The sequence below is a fragment of the Micromys minutus genome (genome assembly GCF_963924665.1).
Source record: "Micromys minutus genome assembly, chromosome: 4".
In the NCBI taxonomy this organism is placed as follows: Eukaryota; Metazoa; Chordata; class Mammalia; order Rodentia; family Muridae; genus Micromys; species Micromys minutus.
Window position 1 is genome coordinate 42,435,425 of NC_137973.1, and position 22,076 is coordinate 42,457,500.

At 42.7% G+C, this 22,076-nt stretch overlaps 1 protein-coding gene and 1 pseudogene across 5 annotated transcripts in view; one reads left to right on the forward strand and one right to left on the reverse strand.

Annotated features, from left to right (window-relative positions):
• SORT1 (sortilin 1) overlaps positions 1–22,076 on the forward strand; it is a 75,667-nt gene that overhangs the window by 26,062 nt on the left and 27,529 nt on the right. For all 4 annotated transcript variants that reach the window (XM_080915911.1, XM_080915913.1, XM_080915912.1 and 1 more), the window contains exons 3-7: positions 88–161; positions 13,014–13,116; positions 14,027–14,191; positions 16,117–16,190; positions 19,039–19,088. In XM_080915911.1, coding sequence (XP_080772037.1) covers positions 88–161; positions 13,014–13,116; positions 14,027–14,191; positions 16,117–16,190; positions 19,039–19,088 — 466 coding nt within the window. The remainder of the gene's footprint in view (positions 1–87; positions 162–13,013; positions 13,117–14,026; positions 14,192–16,116; positions 16,191–19,038; positions 19,089–22,076) is intronic.
• LOC308419571 (small ribosomal subunit protein uS8-like) lies at positions 8,438–8,839 on the reverse strand (annotated as a pseudogene). The gene has a single exon. The product of its transcript is annotated as a small ribosomal subunit protein uS8-like (transcript).

The window sequence follows — 22,076 nt, forward strand, 5'->3', positions numbered from 1 at the left end:
TCTGAAATCCAGCTTATCGCCATCTTCCGTCAGCATGCACCGGCCTGCCTGTCATCTCTTACCAACAGAATGCTTTTGTCCCTCCAGGTTATCCTCGTCCTGACGACTTTCCAAGTGCCACTGGTAATTGTGAGTTTTGGACAGTCCAAGTTATATCGAAGGTGAGACAGATGCCATATCTCAGGGATGGATGTTCTGCTTTTCTGGTCACGGTAGTCCAACAATTAATTTTGATCTTAAAATTCCAGTAGACCGTGGCATTCAGCCCACAATGTAGCAACTTTCAGAACTCTGAGAAGGGACTCAGCTCGAAGGGGGTGAGGTGGGCCTACCAGAGAGGTGCAATGGGGACCAAGACAAGGGGAAGAGTCTATAGGCGTGCATGCCCATGTTAACCTCATGGATTCTTACTGGCCAGAAGGCAGTGTGGTTTTCCAGAAGGCATCTAAATGATAGGAATATATTTAAAAAAAAAGATTTTCAAGTAAATCTTTAATGTTTTGGAGTATAAATGAGTTGTCTTTATATTATACGGTACGTGATCATTTCTGCATAAGTAGGGGCTTTTTAGATCACCCTACTTCAGCCTGCCTCATACCTATACTGTTCAGACTAGGTGATGAACATGTGTCATGACACCCGTGTGTCTTGTGCAACTTGAATAGTAGGTTCTTTTCCTCAGCAGGAGCCAGAGCAACCAGCACTGTAAAGTTAAGTCATTATCTTCTTTATCCTGTGTATCTATCCCAACTCCTCCCAAGGGACCTAAATGAATCACAAAATCCTAGCAGCTGATTCTAGAAACACCACAGGAGCCGGAGGCCTCTGGGAGCCCTGCTGGGCCCAACAGTTCTTCTTTTGGTTGTTCAACAGCTGGTCTTGGCCCAGGTGCAGGGACCGGGTGTTGAAGCTCAGAAATGCTGCAGCCCCACTTCCCTGTCCATCAGATGTGGTCTTTGACTTCTGCCCAGGGGCCTGGAGCCAGGGCTCTCTGTTTAGCACAGCAATGCTGGCTTAAAAGAAGCAAATACTCCCGTAGGCCAAGGAGTCACATGTTGGAATTTCCCGAGTGCCATAAAGGCTGGGCACTGCTTTAACTGGAGACTCTCTAGCTTCTGGCCAAGTTATTAACCCAGAGTAGGCAGGCAGAAGTGTTAGTTGAATGAACAAGTGAATGGGTGAATGCCTTGACTTCTGTGAGTTTTTACACCAGGAATGTGTTTTCTCTTGTTTCTTATGGATTGTCAGTATATTATAGTTTGCGTATGAAAGAGGCCAACTGCAGGTGCCATTGTTTATGTTGTTAGAATGGCAGCTAAATAATCACAGATAGATGAAAAGGCTCCTGTTTGAAGAGGAAAACGTGTATTTAACATTTTGTACATTGAATTTAGTACCTGTTTCTAGCACTTAAGAATCCTTGCTATAATGAAGTCTTCCCTCAGAATGGCCTTCCTCACCAGCTTATCTTTCATTGCAGAAGTCTTATCATATTCTAAAGCATTTGGAACCGGAAGAACAACTGCCTATGGCAGAGAGAGTGCCATCTTAGTTTATTTACAGTTTTTCTTGATTTTCCCTCCAGTGCTTTATCCATCATGCAGCTGTATTGTCTTGGGAAGGGACATAGGAAAACAAAGGGCTGCCAAGTTTTAGTTGGCAAGCAGGCCAGGGGTTGAATCTCTGTGTTATTTGTTATTTGCAAATAGAATAAACGTGAACAAGTATTGAGGTTTGGTCTTTCATATGTATTGCAATTCTAAATACTGGCCCCTAAGGTCTGGTTGCCCCTAGGGATGAGGAGATCCTCACACAGACCAAGTGATGCCATGTAACCTTGCTCCTTAGTTTAAAACTATTGGGTGGATAAAGATGCCCACAGCCTATAGCTGAGCAGAAGGGAGGTAGGTGGAGGTGGAGCTTCAGTTCCTGTGCTTGGGGGTCTAGGGGAGGATCACAGAAGAGAGAGAGAGAGAGAGAGAGAGAGAGAGAGAGAGAGAGAGAGAGAGAGAGAGAGAGAGAGAGAGAGAGGACAAGACACATAGTGAATCATAAAAAAAAAAAAAATGGTCCTGAGTGCTGGCCAATTGGAGTAAGAACAGTCCAGGCAAAACATGGCAAGTCATATCTTGGGGTTATTGGCAGGAAAGTAGACAAAATAGCTTAGAGGATAATAGATATCTACCCAGTTCTCATGCTGTCTAATGCTTATTATAAATACAAAAGTGTCTTTTATCTGGGAACTGAAAGATAGAAGGTGGGATAGAAACCACCAGTTAAAAATGGTATTGACGACAAGCAAGTCAGGCAGCCTCCTAAGACTTTCTGTCTGTTAAAGGAGGATGACAGCGGTGCTCCCCTCAGGGTCACCATGAGGTGAGGACTCTGTAATGCTTGGTATGGCGTGACAGAGAGTTTGGTCTAGAGCTAGGCAGCTACTAACACTGCTGCTCTAGTTGTCCAAGTGAATGGAAAGTCTTCCATAAGGTGGATATAAAGTGATTGCCCCCCAATTCCCCACTTCCTCTGTTAATGAGCGGAAGTGGCTTCACAAGCTCCTGTTCTCTCGGTGTCTGCGGGTAGGTCAGACTAACAGTTTACTTGTTACTCTTTTGGACAGCTGGTTCAAATGTTGCCAGTTTTTCACTGAAACTAACATTTCTAGGATGTGTCTTGTCACAGAGATGCTCATTTTCAGTTCATCCTCCATTAGCAAATGGAAACCTCTGATTACTGCTGACTTTAGATTTCCAAGGCTGTTTATTAAGCTCCTCCCTTCCTATGGGCTTGTCTCCCATACATAATGCTTCAAGCCAGGTTTTTGTTTGTTTGTTTTTTGTTTTTTATGCCTAATACTTTTTTGTTTGTGTTTGCTTTGTTTACTACAAAGTTCTTGAACCATCTGGCTGCAATTGGAGCCAATGAGTTCCTGAGTCAGACGGTGGCATTAAACCCCGTCCTTTTCCCTTTCAGTAATGTGCTTACAGAGTCATAGGCACTGTTTCAGTACTGACCATGGGCTGACTCAAGCCTTTCACCTGGTTTTTGAGAGAACCCTCTTTGCTAACACACCCCTCACTAGAGACACGGTGGCATGTTAACAGGGCTTGTTTTCTTCTCACGGCGACATTACTGCCATAGGCTTTACCAGTCATTCTGAATGTTCACTTTCTCTCCTCCTTGTGAAACGAGGTAGGATGCTGTCTCCTGTTCCAGATTTTGGAGGAAACTGTAAATATGCCCTGTTGCCTCTCTGAGAGCTGAGCTGGGCTGGCGGGGCTGAAATGACTGTTGAGCACAGCAGCCAAAGTGCACCTGTTGCTTCAGAAATGGAAAAAGAGAGGGGCTTACTTCCTATGGGTCCTCACTAGGTGTCAGTTGCCTGATCACATAATAAAAGCTGTCAGAGTCTCTACAACTTTCTGGTTTTCACAGCTTTGGTGACTATAGTTGATTGACTTGCCTTTTGTTCTGGAAAGCTTCATTTGGGATGCAAATTACAGGATGGGTAAATGTAAAGTTAGGCAGGAAGGCTCACCAGAACGTAAGGACATTGTCTCTGCTGCCTCCATAGAGAAAGGGCACCAGAAAGGAATTACTTAGGGACTAGTCACATCGTAATGAGAGCAGTTCCTGTGCCAGCCCTTTAAGAACATTCCTGTTAATTCTTTGAGAATTCCACACATTGTATTTTGATCATATTCATCCCTTTCCCAAACTCCTTCCAGATCCATGTTCCATTTCATACACACCCAACTTTGTGTCTCTATTAAAACAAAACAACAACAAAACCACCAACACCAACAATAAAACATCCTGTCCAATTAGTTCCAGATATGTGGCATCAACTGGAACTTACTTGACTTCCCCGTAAGGAAAATTAACTTGCTCTCTTTCAGCAGCTGTCACCTTCCACGCTGGAGTTTCTGACCGCTTGGGTCTGCACAAGTCTTGTGCATGCTGTCAGAACAGCTGTGAGTTCATTTGTGCTACTGACATTCTCCTCCACATCCATTACTGCTCTAGTCACAGTAGGAAGGAAATGGAAACAGCTGATATCCCATCAGTGGATGGATGGGTAATAAAGCTGTAGTACAGCTACATAATGGGATTCTTCAGCTGCTAGGAAGAAATTAAATTGTTAGTTGTGAAGGTAAGTGACGAGAGCCTAAAGTAATTATTCCAAGTGAGGTAACCTAAACCCAGAAAGACAAATGTCGCATGTTAGCTTTGAATCTTCAGATATGTTTGTTTCATTTGGGATCCCCACAGATGTCAGGAAATTAGTAAGAGGCCATGGTGATGGGGCTTTCAGGAGAGGGAAGATTGAACACAGATATGTGATCAGGAAAGTTGCAGCAGGAAGGATGAAATGGGGTATAGGATGGGAGGTGGAAGAGGTGATACAAGGAGAGAACGCTAACACTAAAAATCTTCAGAAAAAGTCATCGGAAAAATACTAGCACAGAATCATCCTAAAGCATATAGATTATATAGGCCTAAAATTATAGGCTGTTGTCACTACTCTTGGTTACCTTCCAAAACTTTACAGCGGGATCCTACTGCTAATGGTACCATGTACTCGTTATGTGAGAGATCAAGCTGGTATTGACCTGGAAGCTTCATCTCTACTTGTAGCTTTTATAACCCCGGAAAGTAGTATACATTCTATTAGAGGACAGCATTGTCAATCTTATTCAGTGTGAACCCTGCATACTACAATAATGACCAGCCTTGCAAGAAAGATATGGCCATTCGTGCAATAGTGGTAGTAATGTAATAGGAGTAACCAAGTAGTTTTTAATTGAATTTGAAGCCCACTCCTCAAGATAGAACCCACACCATACCTGCACTGTTACTGGGGCCAAGAACTTGTGTCAAGAGAGGTTATGGACCCTAGGGGAGAAACTACTACTATTAGTTTTAGATAGGGTTTCCATTGCTGTGAAGAGATACCATGACCACACAGCTCTTATAAAGAACAACACTTAATTGGAGCTGGCTTACAGGTTCAGAGGTTCAGACCATTATCATCAAGGTGGGAGCATGGCAGCACCCAGGCAGGCAATGGTGCAGGAGAAGCCAGGAGTTCTACATCTTTATCTAAATGCAAACAGGAGAAAACTGGCATCCTCAAACTGATGATTTGCATATGCTTGGCCCAGGGAGTGGCACTATTAGAAGGTGTGGTGCTGGAGGAAGTGTGTCACTCTGGGACTGGGCTTGGAGACCCTTCTCCTAGCTGCCTCCTAGATGCTTAGTCTGTTCCTGGCTTCCTTTGGATGAACCCATAAACCAGCCCCAATTAATTTAAATGTTGTAATTTTAAGACTTGCCTTGGTCATGGTGTCTGTTCCCAGCAATAAAACCCTTACTCAGACACTCAGGCAGCTAGGAGGAGGGTCTCAGAGTCCACCCCCACAGTAACACACTTCTTCCAACAAGGCCACACATGCTCCAACAAGGCCACACCTCCTAATAGTGCTATTCCCTGGACCAAGCATATTCAAACCACCAGTATGCTAACTGGACATAGAATTAAACCTATTTCTAATGACTTACCATTAAACCCATAAACTAGGGCATCTCTCAGACTTCATCAAGGATGATTCCTTTTTGCAATAAATGGCAATAAATACAGAGACCTATAACTGGTCAAAGTGCAAAGAATGAGAGTCTGCAGCGAGCTCAGCTCTAAATGGGGTGTCTGAGTCATGGCCCCTCCTCCTATGGTACAGGTGTCACTGTGGAAGAGGGTGTGGGTGACAGGGAAGCAGTGCTTTCTGTGCTAGTCTTTAAATGAGAGGCTCAGTTTAGTTTCTCCCCAGCAGATAAAGAAAGGCAGAAGGATCAGGTGTTCAATGCCAACCTGGGCTACATATTGCAACACTGTCACAAGCAACAAACATGTATATGGGCATATATGCACACACACATATATATATAGAAAGTTCAAAACATGTAATGGCATATTGCCTTTAACACTATTTCAATTTTACATATTCAAGACTTGTCAAGCAAGACAAAATACAGGTCCTAGATACTCAAAATTTCGTTACAGTTCTATGACTTTATTTTCTGTTTATTTCTGCATCCATATTCTTATGATTTCTATAGAACACATACATCTTCCCGATAATTGTAAAACATAATAAAATATTAAAAATAAAAACATAAAGTTGCATCAGACAAGGAAAAAACAAATTAGAATAATGGGAGTTAAATTTAGTATGAATTCAAATTCTGCCATTTTTGCCTGGCTTCTGTTTCAGGTCCATTACCCTTTTGGCACATTTTAATAAGCTACATTTTCCTGACTGATATTCAAACTGAAGATCTTGATGTAATTGGTTCAGATTAGTTGTGGTGGTTGTGTTTTGTAACACTGTCATAAATGCTGAGTCACTGAGCATAGTGGCACACACCTTTGGTGCCAATTCTCTGGAGGCAGACCCTGTCTCAAAGAAGAAAAAAAAAGCAAAACCAAACAAAAACAAGTGCTGAGCCAGCAAGGGCTGAATTATTGCTCCTGCAGGAAATAACATGGTGAGCTTTTTCTGCAGATCTCTGTTCATAATGTTTCCAACCGATCAATATATAACCTTGTTTCACTGTGTTTCGGTTAAAAGTATCTCATTGTGTTGTCCCTTTGTTAGAATGAAACTTACAGCCACAACTCTTACTCACATGAAGTTTACCAAGCACTCGTTGCCTGCTTGAGGCACAGCTAAGTTTCTTTGTGTTTAGGAATAACGTATGTCAACATGACACCCAGAGAGCAACAGAAAATTGCCAGCAAAAAGTAACACCTGGCACTACGAAAAGGATCCTGTTTCTAGTGTGAACGGGACACTGTCTTGTTGGTTTGGGTGGGTTTGGGGGGAGGATGGCAGGGGACTTACACCTCTAAGAAAGCACTGAGCTCCCTTCTCAGTCCAACATTATTTTGTTTAACTTCTGCTGGAAACAAATGACCAGGATGGGTTTCATTTGTTTCTTTGGTTTTTGTTTTGTTTTCTGTAAATGTTTGCAGATAGCCACATAAGCACCATGAGTATTGAGTTTGAAATTACAAATAAATTCAAATGCATAGGCAGTTTGCAAATAATGTGTGGGAAATAAAGACCAGCTACATAAACATTTCTTTCCAATTAATGAAAACACAAAACTAATTATTTTTAATTAGTCATCAGCCTTACAGCTTTCATTTAGGATCTGTAGACTTAATCACTGAAAAATGAGTTTAAAAACTAGAATCCAGATTGAGGCCAAAAGAGTTTGCACTGCATGCTGGGAAAGCCTGGATTGTTCTGAGCATGACTGTGTAGGTGATTCTACTAAGGAATCAGAAAGAAAACAAGGAGACCTTATGTCTTAGAATGCTTCTATATTTCACAACAGACACTGTTAAAATATGGATGCAAAAGCCACCATGCTGAGGTCTCGGACAGAACAAGCATGTGTTATCGGACAGCAAGGGGAAAGGTGAAGCTGTGTCTTAGGCAGTGGCTGAGCTCTGTTCCTGATGTCCTGTTATACAGAAGATGGAACTCACTAGTGAGGAAGAAGCCAGAAATACAACCGATACATTTCTAAGCAAGGTGCTGAACCTGGAGCTTGGCTTCCTGACAGCAGATAGTAAGATGCAAAGGAGAGAAATGACCTAGGACAGAATTGTTAAGAGATGAACCAGAATTTAAGGATTAAAAACAAGCAGAAAACTCTCAGTCCATCCAGACTCCAAAAATTGTAACATGGAGGAAATGGTCAGGAGGCTGTTTGATGAAGGGGATTAATATGCATGGAAAGCATTAATTAACCACCTAGCAGGAAAACTAACAAAGTTGAGCTTGAGAAGAAGGAAATGGAAAGGGACGGAGGAGGGCTGCTGGACATCTTGAGTTTGATAGGCTAGGACTGGGTTATTGAGCCAATGTGTACTGTTCTTCAAGACCAGGAAGAATGAGCCCAGAAACCATTCAGAGATTGCTAAGATGGCTTCTTTAGGTTCAGATTGGGATCCGTGAGCCACATGTCTTCCACCTGAAGCTGTAGGTGCAGAGCTTCCGAGCCATTATATTTTGAAAGTACTTGTTTTATCTCATGACTAAAAAAATGTTTGCTGCAGGATGCAATGTACCTGAAGTCTTACCCATATTTGATTTAGATGATATCTGTGATCATTTTAAATTATCAACCTAATAACAACAGAATTATCTGAGAGTCTATCTTTTCACTTATTTTGAGAGAGGGTCTCACTTTGTAGCCCTGACTGGCCTAGAACTTGTTATATAGAACAAACAGGCTGACCTCAAACTTTGAGAAATTTGCCTGCCCCTGCCTCCTGAATGCAAGAATTAAAGGCATACACTGTCATGCCCAGCAAGAAGAAAGTCTTTTTTTCCCCCACAGTCCACAGAAACTTTTTATTCATGCTTTACATTAAAAAGAAAAAAAAGAAAAAGAATCCCAGAATGTTCCCTCCTGGATGTTTTCATCTTGTCTCTTCATGATCCATGATGCCAAGGGAGGTTGTCAGCATAGTGAAACCAAACTGCCATGATGGGAGCAGGTTGTTCTGCCATTTTTCTACGTCTTTGAGTTGAACATCAAACCTGGGGCTTATAACTCCACACTTGTTCACACTTGTTCAGCCTCTCTGAGAGGTTTACACGGATCTTCCCTGCTCTGTGATCTGAATGATCTCGAATTCACCAATATAACCACGCTTCATCACTGTTAAGAACAAAATGATGACTTTAGAATGTGGCCTGATAAGGACCTGGCGTTTGCCTCTCTTCTCAGCACTGTTGATGCTCTTGAGAGCATCTGCCAGAACATTTTATTTACACCATGGTTACAGCGAGAAACAGTAGCAGAAAGAGTGGGAGGGACAAACACATAGACTCATCAAGAAGAAAGTCTTAAAAACAAACAAACAAACAAAGTCTTAATTAAAGAGTTTTCTAGATCAGGATTGCCTTTGGCATGCCTGTGGTGGAATTTCTTGATGTGAGAAGATCCACCCCACTGTGGGCTGTACAAGTCCTTAAGCAGGGGCTCCTGACCTATATGAGGAGGGACCTCATAAGTAGGTAATGTTTAGAACATGAGATCAAGTCTCTAACTGATAGGATTACTATCATTTAAAAGACCCCTACGTCCAGATAAGATGGTGGTTTAAAGCCAAGTGTGATGGCATATGTCCACAATATTGACACTTGGGGCAGGAGATGTGTTACACATTGAGTTCAAGCCTGGCTTCATAGCAAGACCCCAACTAAAACAAACATGGCAGGAATTGGGCCTCATCAAACATGGACTCTCTCAGTGCCCTAAGCTTGGGTTCTCCACCTTCTAGAGTATGGTATTTCATTATAATAACTATGTGACTTAAATAATTTCTGTTCTACATACTGTTTTCCTTGGTGATGTTTTGAGTTGAAACCATTTATGAGTATGTCCACACCACAGACATAGACTAAAATGATCATTTATTTTTGGTAACCAGAGATGTGGCTGAATCTTAGAATTGTTGCTAAGAAAACTTATTTCTAAAGCAGATGGTTTTACAGGGTTTTCATGGTTAGCAGTCTATTTATAATTATATTGTCATATGAAGTTTAGAAAATAGATTTCATTTTCAGAGTGTTATATTGGTTTCCATTTCATGCTGATGTATATAATATGCCGACAGAACCTAATTAATCCCTAAAGGTTAGCTCTAGTCTATTTTCTCACTTGCTTATTAAACAGAGTAAGTAGTGAACCGTTGTTGTGGATGGTTTTTTGTTCACTGGTGTGATCTAATTTTCTGGAGGTCAGGGTAGGTTCACTGTACCAAGTTCTTAAAAGCAGGCAGTGTGCCAACAGATTTGTGAAGGTTCCCTGGGGATGTTATAAAGGAAGGAAGATTTGTAAACCAGAGATCATCAAGTTGCCACAGCTCCTCAAACAGTTGTCCAAGCTGTCGATGGTGCGCACCCTGCAGAGCTGGGCACTGCTTATGCATGTTTCCTGCCGCTGCCTAGAGGATAGGATCCTTGCTCCAGAGCCAGGGCCAGGGCAGTAAAGGAGACTGTTAGACAGTACCTACTCTCCGTCTTATTTATCGAGGAATTGGGTATGGTGTGTGTGTGTGTGTGTGTGTGTGTGTGTGTGTGTGTGTAAAAGTCATGCTAGTAACTCTAAGACAATGTGGTTTGCTTTATCATCCTTAGAGACAAGCATAGGCACATCCCTTACATAAGCCTCTAGCTTCTACTGCCTTAGCCAGAGAAATAATGATTCCCACATTATAAAAAAAATGGGGGGGGGACTCCTCACAAATAAGTTGTCTTTAGTTTTTAGTTGTGTAAGAATTTAAAAGAACTGAACTATGACTTGAACTTTGTCTTTAATTAACAACTTGTCTTTTGACAAATTGCCTCCGTTGCATCTCCTGTGAGTCACAGGAGTGGCACACAGTGGTTTCCTTGGTTCTTTGCATTTCTCATGCTCCTCAGTTTGTGATTATTTGTTGTGATTTTCCCCCAAATTTGTAGTACCTTATTAAGTAATAAATGTGGACATTACCGCAGATTTCTTCTGACTCTGAGAAACTAGTTTGCAGTGTCTTTACCAATAGATTATTTAAATTTTTAAATGAGTAAATATTTCTTTTTTTAAAGATGTATTTACTTATTATATACAAGTACACTGTAGCTGTCTTCAAACACACCAGAAGAGGGCATCAGATCTCATTAAAGATGGTTGTGAGCCACCATGTGGTTGCTGGGATTTGAACTCAGGACCTCTGGAAGAGCAGTTAGTGGTTTTAACCACTGAGCAATCTCACCACCCCAATTATTTAAATTTTTATCAGTTCTTCTTTGATAATTTCATACAGATATACGAGGATCACATCCCCTCATTTACTCTTCCAACCCCTCTGTATTCCTCCAAGTGCCACCCTCTACTGACTTAGTCGTCGTCATGTTCTTCTCCTCCTCCTCTTCCTTTTCCTTCTCTTCCTTCTTCTCATCCTTCTCCCTCTTCTCCTCCTTCTTACTCCTCCTCTTCTCTTCCTCCTTCTCCTCTTCTTCCTTCTCTTCCTCCTCTTTCTCTTCCTCCCCCTCCTTCTCCTCCTCCTTTTCCTTCTCTTCCTCCTCCTACTTCTCCCCCTCCTCCCTCTTCTCCTCCTTCTTACTTCTCCTCTTCTCCTCCTCTTCCTCCTCCTCCTCTTTCTCCTCCTCCTCCCCCTCCTCCTCCTCCTCCTCCTTACTCCTCCTCTTCTCCTCCTTCTCCTACTCTTCATCTTTTTCCTTCTCTCTCCTCTTCTTTTTCTTCCCCTGCTCCTCTCCTCTCCCCTTCTTCTTTTCTGTTTGGTTTTTTGATAAATCAAGCCAATGATTGTTGCTTATATGTGCATGGGCATAAGGCCATCCACTGGAATATTGAGACATTTACCAACAAACCAACAAAGAAGAGTGTGTCTCTCTTCACCAACAGCTCCTCAGTGAAGGGCGGGGCCTGGACCTCATCACCCATGTGCATGGCTGGTGCAACATTGTGAGCATGATTGCCATGGCACACTTGTTTCTCACCCTCCAGCTTTTACATCCTTCTCACGGTTTTTGTGATGTTCCCTGAGCTTGGCAGAGGGTGGGGATAACAAACCCCATTTAGGGCTGAGCACTTAGTCTCTTGTCAGCCTTTTGGCCACTTGGGTATGTCTGCATCAGCTGCTGCCCACTGCTTAGAGAAGTGTGTCTGACAAAGGTTGGGAGCAGCCCCGGTACTGCACCGGATCTAGTCACTTTAAATTTAATAACTATTTTTGGTGTCTGTATCATTTAAAGAGAGTTATGCATAGTATTGGATCCATCAGACATAGTATTGGATCTATCAGACACAGTATTGGATCTATCAGACACAGTATTGGATCTATCAGACACAGTATTGGATCTATCAGACACAGTATTGGATTTATCAGACACAGTATTGGATCTATCAGACACAGTATTGGATTTATCAGACACAGTATTGGATCTATCAGACATAGTATTGGATCTATCTGACAACCACTGATTCTGTTGTTCTTATTTCTCAAAAAGATTTTGTTGTTATTTCTCAAAAATTTAAACATGAATTTGAGTGCTTCCCAAAGACTTTGTTAGAATAGAATTTTGGGGAAAACTCTGAGAAGCCAAGAGTTAATGTTGGTCATGTGCTTTCTCTAGTTGTCACTTTGGTGAGACATGAGTTAGGAATATATGCCTAGAGATGCTAACCTTTCTCAGGAAAGCGTCAAGCTCACCATTAGTCACTGGCTTTACCACAAGCAGTGTGGATTTATAGATTAGTTAGGAACCCTTTGGCCACAGTTCCAGGAGCTTAGTTCAAACTAGCTTGAATAACAAGGAAATTGCTGATTCACACAACTAAATGCAGAGGAACAACTTGATTCACAGTCACTTCTATCCCATGCTGTGTGCTCTGCTTCTCTGGGATTCTAGAATTTTTTTTTTTTTTTTTTGCATTATATTCATATGCCACATTGTGAGCTTTCTCAACAATGATGCTTTAACATTTAGGGCCAGATAATTCTCTGCTGTGAGACTGCCCTGTGCATTGCAGTGTGGTCAGCATTGGCTTTGCCTAAATAGCATCTGGATTATGATAATCAAAACTGTCTCTAGATAGTCCACATGTGGGAGTGTGGAACAAAACCACCCCATTGAGAACTACTGGCCTAAAAGAAGAGTGACCAGATCCAGCAAGTAGCTTATTTGGGAGGAAACGTGTTCCCTAGAAAATCTCAAAGGAAGAAAGACTCTCTTCTCTTCTTGGCTCAACATAAGTCACCTCACCCCCCACGCCTCATCCTGAAACTATCACTGGTGGGGAAGTAAAACTTCCCTCAGGCTAAACCCTTCCTGACTGAGAAAATCATGAAAGGCATAAAGGCTAAGAATTTCAACAGATCTCCACACCTTACTCTAAATATGGTTCTTTCTTCTTCTCCCTGTCAGTGAGGATTATGGAAAGAACTTTAAGGATATTACAAATCTCATCAATAACACCTTCATTCGGACGGAGTTTGGCATGGCTATTGGTCCTGAGAACTCTGGAAAGGTGAGACTCACTCTTGTATGTAAAGTTGGTGCCCCATACCACCTGAAGTGTTGGCGTGGTCCAGATGTTCACAGTATTGCATTTGTGATGATTAGTTTCAACTGTCAAAGTGACATAATCTCGGAAGAGCCTCAGCAAAAGATTGTTTAGATCAAATTGGCCTGTGGCATGTCACTGGGGGATTGATTTGATTGTATTAAGATGCAGGAAGACCTGGCCCACTATGAGCAGCATAATTCCCTAGGCAGAGGATCATGAACTAAGTACTAAAGGATGCTAAGCAGAATTCTGGAGGCATGCAGACATGCATGTATTCACGCTCTGCTTTTGACTGTAGATGTGACCAGATGCTTCTAATTCTTGTCCAGGAAGTGATGGGTTGTGATCTGGAAGTGTAAGCCAAATAAACCCTCTCTCTCCTGAGTTTTCTGTTGGGGTGTTTTATCACAGAATTATGATATTATGAATTAGCATTTTAGTTTGATATTGCTATATTTTATAATTAGACATAGTTTGACATGGATCATAAAAGAATTGGATTTAGCACTTTTTTTTTCCTGGCTCATACCTGAGATGCACCAAATTTCTTCGTACATATGCGGTAGCATTGTAACAGGTACTCCCTACAACACTATAATCTTTGTGGAAACTAGTTCTCAAAACTAGAGTCAGAAAATTATCACAGATACAGTGCATTGGCTCAATTCAGGAGACTTATATATGTAAAACTTGGTGTAAATAATGTATTTTTAAAATTTCTCTTTCTTTTGGATTTAAAACTTGCACATGCATATACACACATGCATGTATACACACAGACACACACACAAGCATACACACACTCATTCACACCACCTTCCCAGGTGTTCAGTGTTACTCCCTAACCCTGATGTCTTTTCTCCTTGGGCAGGTGATATTAACAGCAGAGGTGTCTGGGGGAAGCCGAGGAGGAAGAGTGTTCAGATCATCAGACTTTGCCAAGAACTTTGTGCAGACAGATCTCCCCTTTCATCCTCTGACTCAGATGATGTACAGCCCTCAGAATTCTGATTACCTATTAGCTCTCAGCACTGAAGTAAGTCTAGTTGAATTTGCCTTTCCTTGTTTACAGTGTCAAAATACACCGACTTTAAAGGATGTTTTAGCATGTTTACACTACACTGCTTTCCAACGTCTCCTTACAGTGAAGTGTGTAATTTTATACTGTGTTTCCATCTGGGTGTGACTTCTGTATACTGCCTCTTCTGGGTCTGTATGGTGTGTATTGCTGTTGTGTGGTTTTGCTGCTAGAATAGTGAGCAGGAGAACAGTTTGCAGTCATCTTTTTTGAGCTGCAAAGGACAAGTATACATTGTCACCGTCCTAAGGTCGTCATCATTGCCAGAGGAGAGGAAGTTGAGGAGAATAGCCCTGAAGGCTGATTCTGCCTAGATGTGCCCTAGACTCTTTCTGATGGTCTAGTATTTCTGTCCCATTCCCACTGAGGCTGCTCAGTGAGCTCCTCTGCTGATGGAATTGAGGTTGATACACATCATGTTCTTAATTGTTACATTTCAAATCGGTGGCCAATCCCACCTTTGAGGACCTTTTTGCTTGGCTCTATGAGCCCATTTTCTTTGGTTGTTCTACCTCTCTAGATGGTCCTTCTTGGCCTCTTCTGTAAACTCCTGGCAGCTTACCCTTAACTGACATTGAGTAGCCACTTCTCAGTTCTCCACTCATAAAGATTCTCAGATCTTACTTCTGGCTCTGGCTTTCCCATAGACCAGCAGATTCCTGTCTTGCTGACCCCAGGTATCTTCAAGTATGTGTCCCATAGGCACCTTAAGCTCAGTCCCATCTGAGCCTCTCTGCTCTTCTCTCATGTCTGCTCGTATAATATAATCTCTATAGCAATTAATGACACAGTGTACCCCACTCCCCACCCCAATGATGTTATTGACTTACACACACACACACACACACACACACCACACACACACACTGAACTGTAGAAGTCAGTTCTATCTATTCTGGCTTCATTTCTGCCTGATCCCATTCCTCGAGGCTGAGGTTGAAGACTCCGTTAACTCTTACTGAACTAATTCATGCTTACTTACTTCATGTCCTACTTCTAGCTGAGACATTCTGACATCCATCTTTCCCATTCACACCTATGGTTGTCACAACAGTGAAGCTTCGATCCCCCTCTTAGAGTACCATTCTGCTGGGAACTCACACACAATGAGAGCCAGGTTCGCCAGCCTGGCCAGGAAGCCATCCCCTGAACTCTCCTCACCTCTCTGAGTATTAGCTCCTTGTCTTCTCACCTTGGGATATTGCACCACTGTTTTTTAGCTTCATACTCCTCCACGTTTGTACCCTTCCCCCACTTTGCTAGTCTTCACTAGCGATCCTGCCTCCCTTTAGCATAGCTCTCATCGTTTCCGTCAGAGGAGCGGTGTTCTTCAGTCAACTGTCACTGTGCAGTGCACCTCCCCCGCCACACTGGACCCCGTCCATCACACCATATGGTAGTAAGCTTTCTTATTCATATTCCTTGATAAACTTCAAGATCATTGCGAGGCGAGAATGCAATGTCTGGTATGGTGCCCAGCACTCGGAGTGCTTTACGTGATTTGTTATTCTCAATTCTAAGACCAGAAGGAGCCCAAGTAATATGTGTGTGTGCATGTGTGTATGCTTGTATATGTGTGCAGGTGTATGTATGTATGCATGTGTACATGTTTGCATATATGTGTACACGTATATATGTATTGCACATGCTTAAGTGTGTATGTGTGTGCCTGTGTATACATACATGCATGTATGTGTATACATGTGCATATATGCATGTACATGCATGTGTGTGTACATGCATGTATGTAAGTGTGTTTTGCTCAGGCAGCTTCAATGTTTGCTTCTATTGTTCTTACTGGTTGGATGTTAATTATTAGAAGTCATGTAAACAGCTGCACAGAATAAAGCTGGAATTTTGATAAGTCATTTATAATCTTTCAGAATGGCCTGTGGGTGTCCAAGAATTTTGGGGAAAAATGGGAAGAAATCCACAAAGCTGTATGTTTGGCCAAATGGTGAGTAAAGCAAGACTCCACCTGTCAGAGCCATAAACCTTAGCACTGCCAAGAGTCACATGAATAAATAACAAGTACTTGCTACATGCCAAGTGCTCTTCAGGTCCCATGGGGGATAGAGAGAGGGCGGGGGACACAGACCTGGGCCTGGAGCAGCTTCCAATTGTGCTGGGAAAGGATTTTGTCTCAGTGAACGTTATAAGGGCCATGACTGCTGTCTACAGAAGGTTTTTTCTCCATGGCTGATGATATCAATTGGAACAGAAACTGGAGCTTTAATGGGGTCTTTGGTGCTTCCGTGTAGCAGGCTTACACTTCCTTGTCTAGCACTCCATTTTAGTTTCGTAAAACTCAGGCAACACTGAAAGGGCTTCTAGACTGCACAAGTGCTGCCATTTGCAGTGTGAAAACACTCCCTTCCCTTGGCAGCATGCCCACCCCTCAGTGCCCTCCCAAAGACCATGCACCAGAGGCAGCCTTGACTTAGCAGTGAAGTCGCCTTTGTTCCCGCCTGGCTTTGTTACTAGTCAGTGGCTTACCCTCTCTGGGCTTCAGTTCCCCCTCTGTGAGAGAAGATGGAGGGTGGTGAAGCGAGGATTGAACCAACAGCCTCAGACATTCTGCTTCCAGAACCGCATTCTGTGTCTCTTTCCCACTGATTAATTTTATCAAGTCCCGTCATCTGGTTTCCCAGTGTAAAGCAGATGCATGCCAGGGATGAGTGATAGGGCTGTTAGCCGCAAGCACTCAGCAGCTTTAGAATAACAGTGTGAGAGCTAGAGGCAGGCAGGAAAACCATGAAAAACAGACAAAAGTGAGAACAAATTACTGACCAGACCAAGGAAAGACGCTCACTTCAGCAGCATCTGGCTTGATATGATTAATATTCATGGAGTTGACCCATAATCTTAAGAGTTTAATGCATTCCACTTAGTGAACCAGAAGAAATAAATCAAACGTATTTGAAATATATCTACCAAAATCACTTAAAATACTAGTTATGCTACTTAAAGGTGGGTCTTCTCCAGAAGCACTCTTCAAATGGTTTTATAGTGCTATTGTGTGCATGTACATTTGATTTTGTGTATGTGTTTTAATCAGTGGTGTCGGTACTGGATAGGACTTAGCAGGAAAGAAGTCATTTTTATGAAAACTAAGTTATAAAGTCGTTTTTCCTTTTTTGATGTTGTTGTTTTGAGACAGGGTTCCTCTGTGCAGTCCTGGCTGTCCTAGAACTCGATTTGTAGACCAGGCTGGCCTCGGACTCAGATTCCACCTGCCTCTTCCTCCCCAGTGCAGGGATTAAGGTGTGTGCCACCACACCCAGATTTACACAAGGGTTTTTACCTTAATTCTTTTTCTCCTGTGAGTTTCCCATATAGTTCTGTGTGTGTGCCACGTGAGTGAGGTGCCCATGGAGGCATCAGACCTTCAGGCATAGAAGTTACGGTTTGTGAATCATTGTGTGGGTGCTGGGAACTGAACCTGGTCTTCTGTAAGTACAACAAACTGCTGAGCCATCCCTCCAGCCCTGGTATTTTATTTTTTTTAAAGAAATTTAATTGCTTAGTTTTAAACTCAAGGTTGCTTCTGATGCAAGTAACTCACCTTTGAGACCTTTGATCTCTTGGAATTTGCAGCCCAACATTCTGAAAACGTGCGCTCAAACTCAGAACCTTTTGCTGATGTAATCTATAAGTGCTATCAGGGCCTAGATCTCATTTCTTGCAAATTGCCTTCCCAAGTTTCATTTTAAATAATTCAACCTCTGACCTAGTTGTCTATTTGAGATGGAAGAACTAAATTATTTAGCTCATAAAAAGCACTGAGCTAAATTCAAATGGGAAACCACACAGCCTAAAGCCTAGCAATTGACCTGTGTGGCAGGTACAATTTGGCACACATTGTGCAATTAAAACAGCCACTAGATGACAAACGAGTGGCCAACAGTTAGTGTAGTAGGGCAGGGATATAGAACAGGGCTTCTCACAGGCTGGTATCGTATCCACAGTAATGAGATTCTTACCTTCATTAAGGATGTACTGGGCTGAAAGAGTCATTATTGAGGGAGCTGTTTTGTGCACTTTGAAATGTTTAAAAGCACCCTGGCGTGTACCTACTAGATGTCAGAAGTAACCCCCGCCTGCTTCTCTCCCCACCTCAACTATGCCAACCAAAACCACTTCTGTATATGACAGCACTGTCCTTGACACACCAGAAAGAGGGCATAGATCCCATTACAGATAGTTGTGAGCCACCATGTGGTGCTGAGAACTGAATTCAGGACCTCTGGGAGAACAGTCAGTACTCCCAACTGCTGATCCATTACTCCAGCCCCCCAAAAACACTTCATAGTGTTCCCAGGAGGCAGAACTTCTCTTGTTTAGAATCCACTGCTCTAGAATTTTGCAAGGAAAAAAAAAGGCTTCCAGTCAGAGTGATGAGGGGAGTCTCACAGGAGGGCTAGTTTTTCAGCTAGTGCTGAAACGTTGTGAGGTTATGAGGTTATGATTTAGTGACATGAGAGAGAAGCATCTCACTGGGGAAATGGTGTGATCTCAGAGGCAGATTTGGAGTGTAAGTACATCATTGTGACTGGAAGATTCTCAAAATGATGTAGATGATGGCAGGAGACAACGGAGCCCAGGTTGAGGGCTGCCCCCCTCCCACAGTGGGTCATCGGAGCACAACTTTTCCACATGTCCTTTTGAATTCTCACTGTAAACGTAACTAAGCACAGTGAGCAGCACTTCAGCTTCTGTTAGTGGATGGGGCTGTGTGACTGGGCTAACATAGTCTCTTAGTAGCCTTAATCCATTTTTTTATCCCTGTCTTTGCCTCTTTATAGGGGACCAAACAACATCATCTTCTTTACCACCCATGTGAATGGCTCCTGCAGTAAGTATATTGTAGTCCCAGAAAAGAGTGTTCTGCTGTCCATTAGGGTAGAGCATTGGGTTGTGTATGATGAAACAAAAGATTTTCCTCATCCTCCTGCAAACTCAGTAGCTATAGAAAATTCAAAGCTGTTAATTACTTTTAAGATCTTGAAAGTACAACTAAATTCCTTCATCATGCACAGGTTAATAAAAATATAACTGTATGTGAAGATGATACAGTTCCTTTTAACAATTGTGTGTCACTTTTCTCATTATTGTGACCAAATACCTGACAAGCACAACTTAGGTGAGAGAGGTCACTTTGGCGGTCAGTCTAGCAGGAACAATCCATTCTCGTTGAGAACATGGTGGCCAAAGCACCTTTGTCCATGGCAGTGGGTCCTGCTGTCTGTCTTGTACTCATCATGGTGTGTCAGGAAGCAGAGCTCAGGTTATGTTGAGAAACAAAGTTCATCTTCAAGGCCACCTTTAAGCAACCCATTTGTGCTAACCAGGCCACAGTCGTAAAGGTTCCACAACCTCTCAAAACAATACCACCGACAGATAATCATACATGAGTCTATACAGAACACCTCACATTTAGACTATAACATTACACTGTTGGCTGACATCGTATAATGCAAAACACATTCAGTTCAACTTCAAAAGTTATGATTGTCTTTGAAAGTTCCAACATTGTTCTGAAATCCTGTCTCTTCTGAGACCCAAGACAATCTTTTAACTGTGAGTCCTTATAAGATCAAAACTCAAGTTGCATGTTTCCAGTATACAAGGGAATACATAGACGTCTAAGGAAGCAATAGGAAGACAGCGTGGAGAAACAAGGTAAAGGACCAAACCCATCAGAGAAGCAGACTCTGTAGCTCCATGCCCACATCTGAGCATCATGGGGACATCATTGGAGCTTCTGAGACTTTGAATGGCCCTTCCCTTATAGCTCCTGTTGCCTGTGGCACATATAGCCTTTCTTGGGACATCCCCTCTCCGGCTCCCACCTTCTTCAGTATGTGTCTGCCTTTCCAGCATCCTGGAGTCTGTCCTTGCAGCTGAAGCTTCACTTTCACAGCTGTATGCATTGGTCCCTAAAGGTCTCTTGGAAGAGATTCCAACCCAGCTAGCATTGCTTAGACTCTGGGCTCTTTCATGAGACATATCTTGATGGCTCATTGCTCTTACATTCTGCTTACTGAAAAACCACCACACAGACAATGCTGAAAATCTGCAGCTATCTAGAGATGTATCCACCCCTGCCACCTTGGTCAACAGCTGAAGTGGCCTTTAGGTGCCTGCAGATGACCCAGGTGGCCTTATTTTTGGTAGGGTATCTCAGAGGCTCATTTCTCAGGCAGTCTCTTTTGAAAGTTAGTTTGAAAATGACGTTGTGGGGGTTTTCCCTAGAGCCTTCATTGGGGTCCTGTGCACATGGAATTTTTCCTGTTCTCCAGGTGCGGTGCTTGGCTGCGCTTCCATGGCTCCACTAGTCCCTTTAACAATCACAACCACATTGCCTCATCTGTCTTGCTCATGTTTCTTTCTTCAGAAAACTGAATATTTTTCACATCCTTTTCCACTGTTGCCTTTGAATTCTCACCATAAGCTTGACTACACACACAGGGAGCAGTAACCCTAGCTCAATATGAATGTTAAGCTGCCTATATTGCATTTGAGCAGTTGAGCCTTACTCAAACTTTCAGATCAGAGGCAGACCACAGCAGATTTTTCTTTTTACCAGAATGTAGCATAAATGATCTCTAACCCAGTTCCTACTAGAGTAGGAAGTCTGGCCTTCATACCCACATTTCTCTCAGAATCCTGTTTTTTTTATGAACTCCTACCAGAATGATCCATTGACCTGTGCTTATAGCATTCTTGTAGTTAGGTGTACCAGACTCCAAACTCTTGCACATTCCTCAAACATGGTCATTCTGTCATTACAGTGCACTGTTTGATATTCAAATTTCTGTACTGCATACTTTTGTCATCACTGTCTTAGTCACTGTTCTGTTGCTGTCAAGAGACACCCTATCCATGGCAGCTCCTATAAAAGAAAGCTTTTAATTGAGGCTGACTCGCAGTTTTAGAGATTTGGTCCATTATCATCATGGCATGGAGCATGTAGGCACACAGGCACACATGGTGCTAGAGAAGTAGCTGACAGTTCTACATCTGGATCCACGGGCAGAGAGACATTAAGCTTGGCTTGAGCTTCTAAAAATCTCAAAGCCTCCCTGCAAGAGCCATGCTTCCTCCCTCAAGAGCATACATACTTGATCAAGGCCACACCTCCCAAGCCTTCTTAAGTAGTGCCACTTCATGTTGACTAAGCATTCAAATATAGGAGCCTCTGGGAGCTTTCTCAAACCACCACACTGATAAAATATTGACAGGAGCAACTTCAGGGAAGAGGGGTTACTTTGGCTCATAGTTTAGAGGGAACAGTCCATCATGGTGGAGGAGACATGGTGGTGAAGCAGCTTCATCCCCGACAGTGGGAGTTTGCAGCACGACCTAGATAAGGAAAGCTTACTCTTGTTTACAGTTTCTGGGGTATAGTGCACAGTGGCCAGGAGAGCATGGCAGCTGGAGCAGCCCTGTGTGGCAGCAGGAACCCTCAGCCGCTGCTTGCTGATATCTTAGTAGATAAGGAAACAGAGAGCTTGTGCCAGAATCAGAAGTAAAAACCACCTCCAAGTCCTGCCCTCAGTGACCCACAGTCCCAAGGACGCCACAACTCCCTGATGGCACCAAGCACTTAAGCAGGTGCGGCTGTGGGGGACATTTTGTATCTACATCATACAGCTATGTAGAGAAGACGAACAATAGGCTACACGCAATAGGAAACAGATATGCATGTGATTCCTGCAAAGATGGAATGTTACCATGGCGGCTGAGCCGGCCTCCCAATCCATGCTGCAGTTTCCAAGCAGAACGAAAAACCTTTTTATTCATACAACAAATATCTGAGTCCTTGCTGTGGACTAAACAC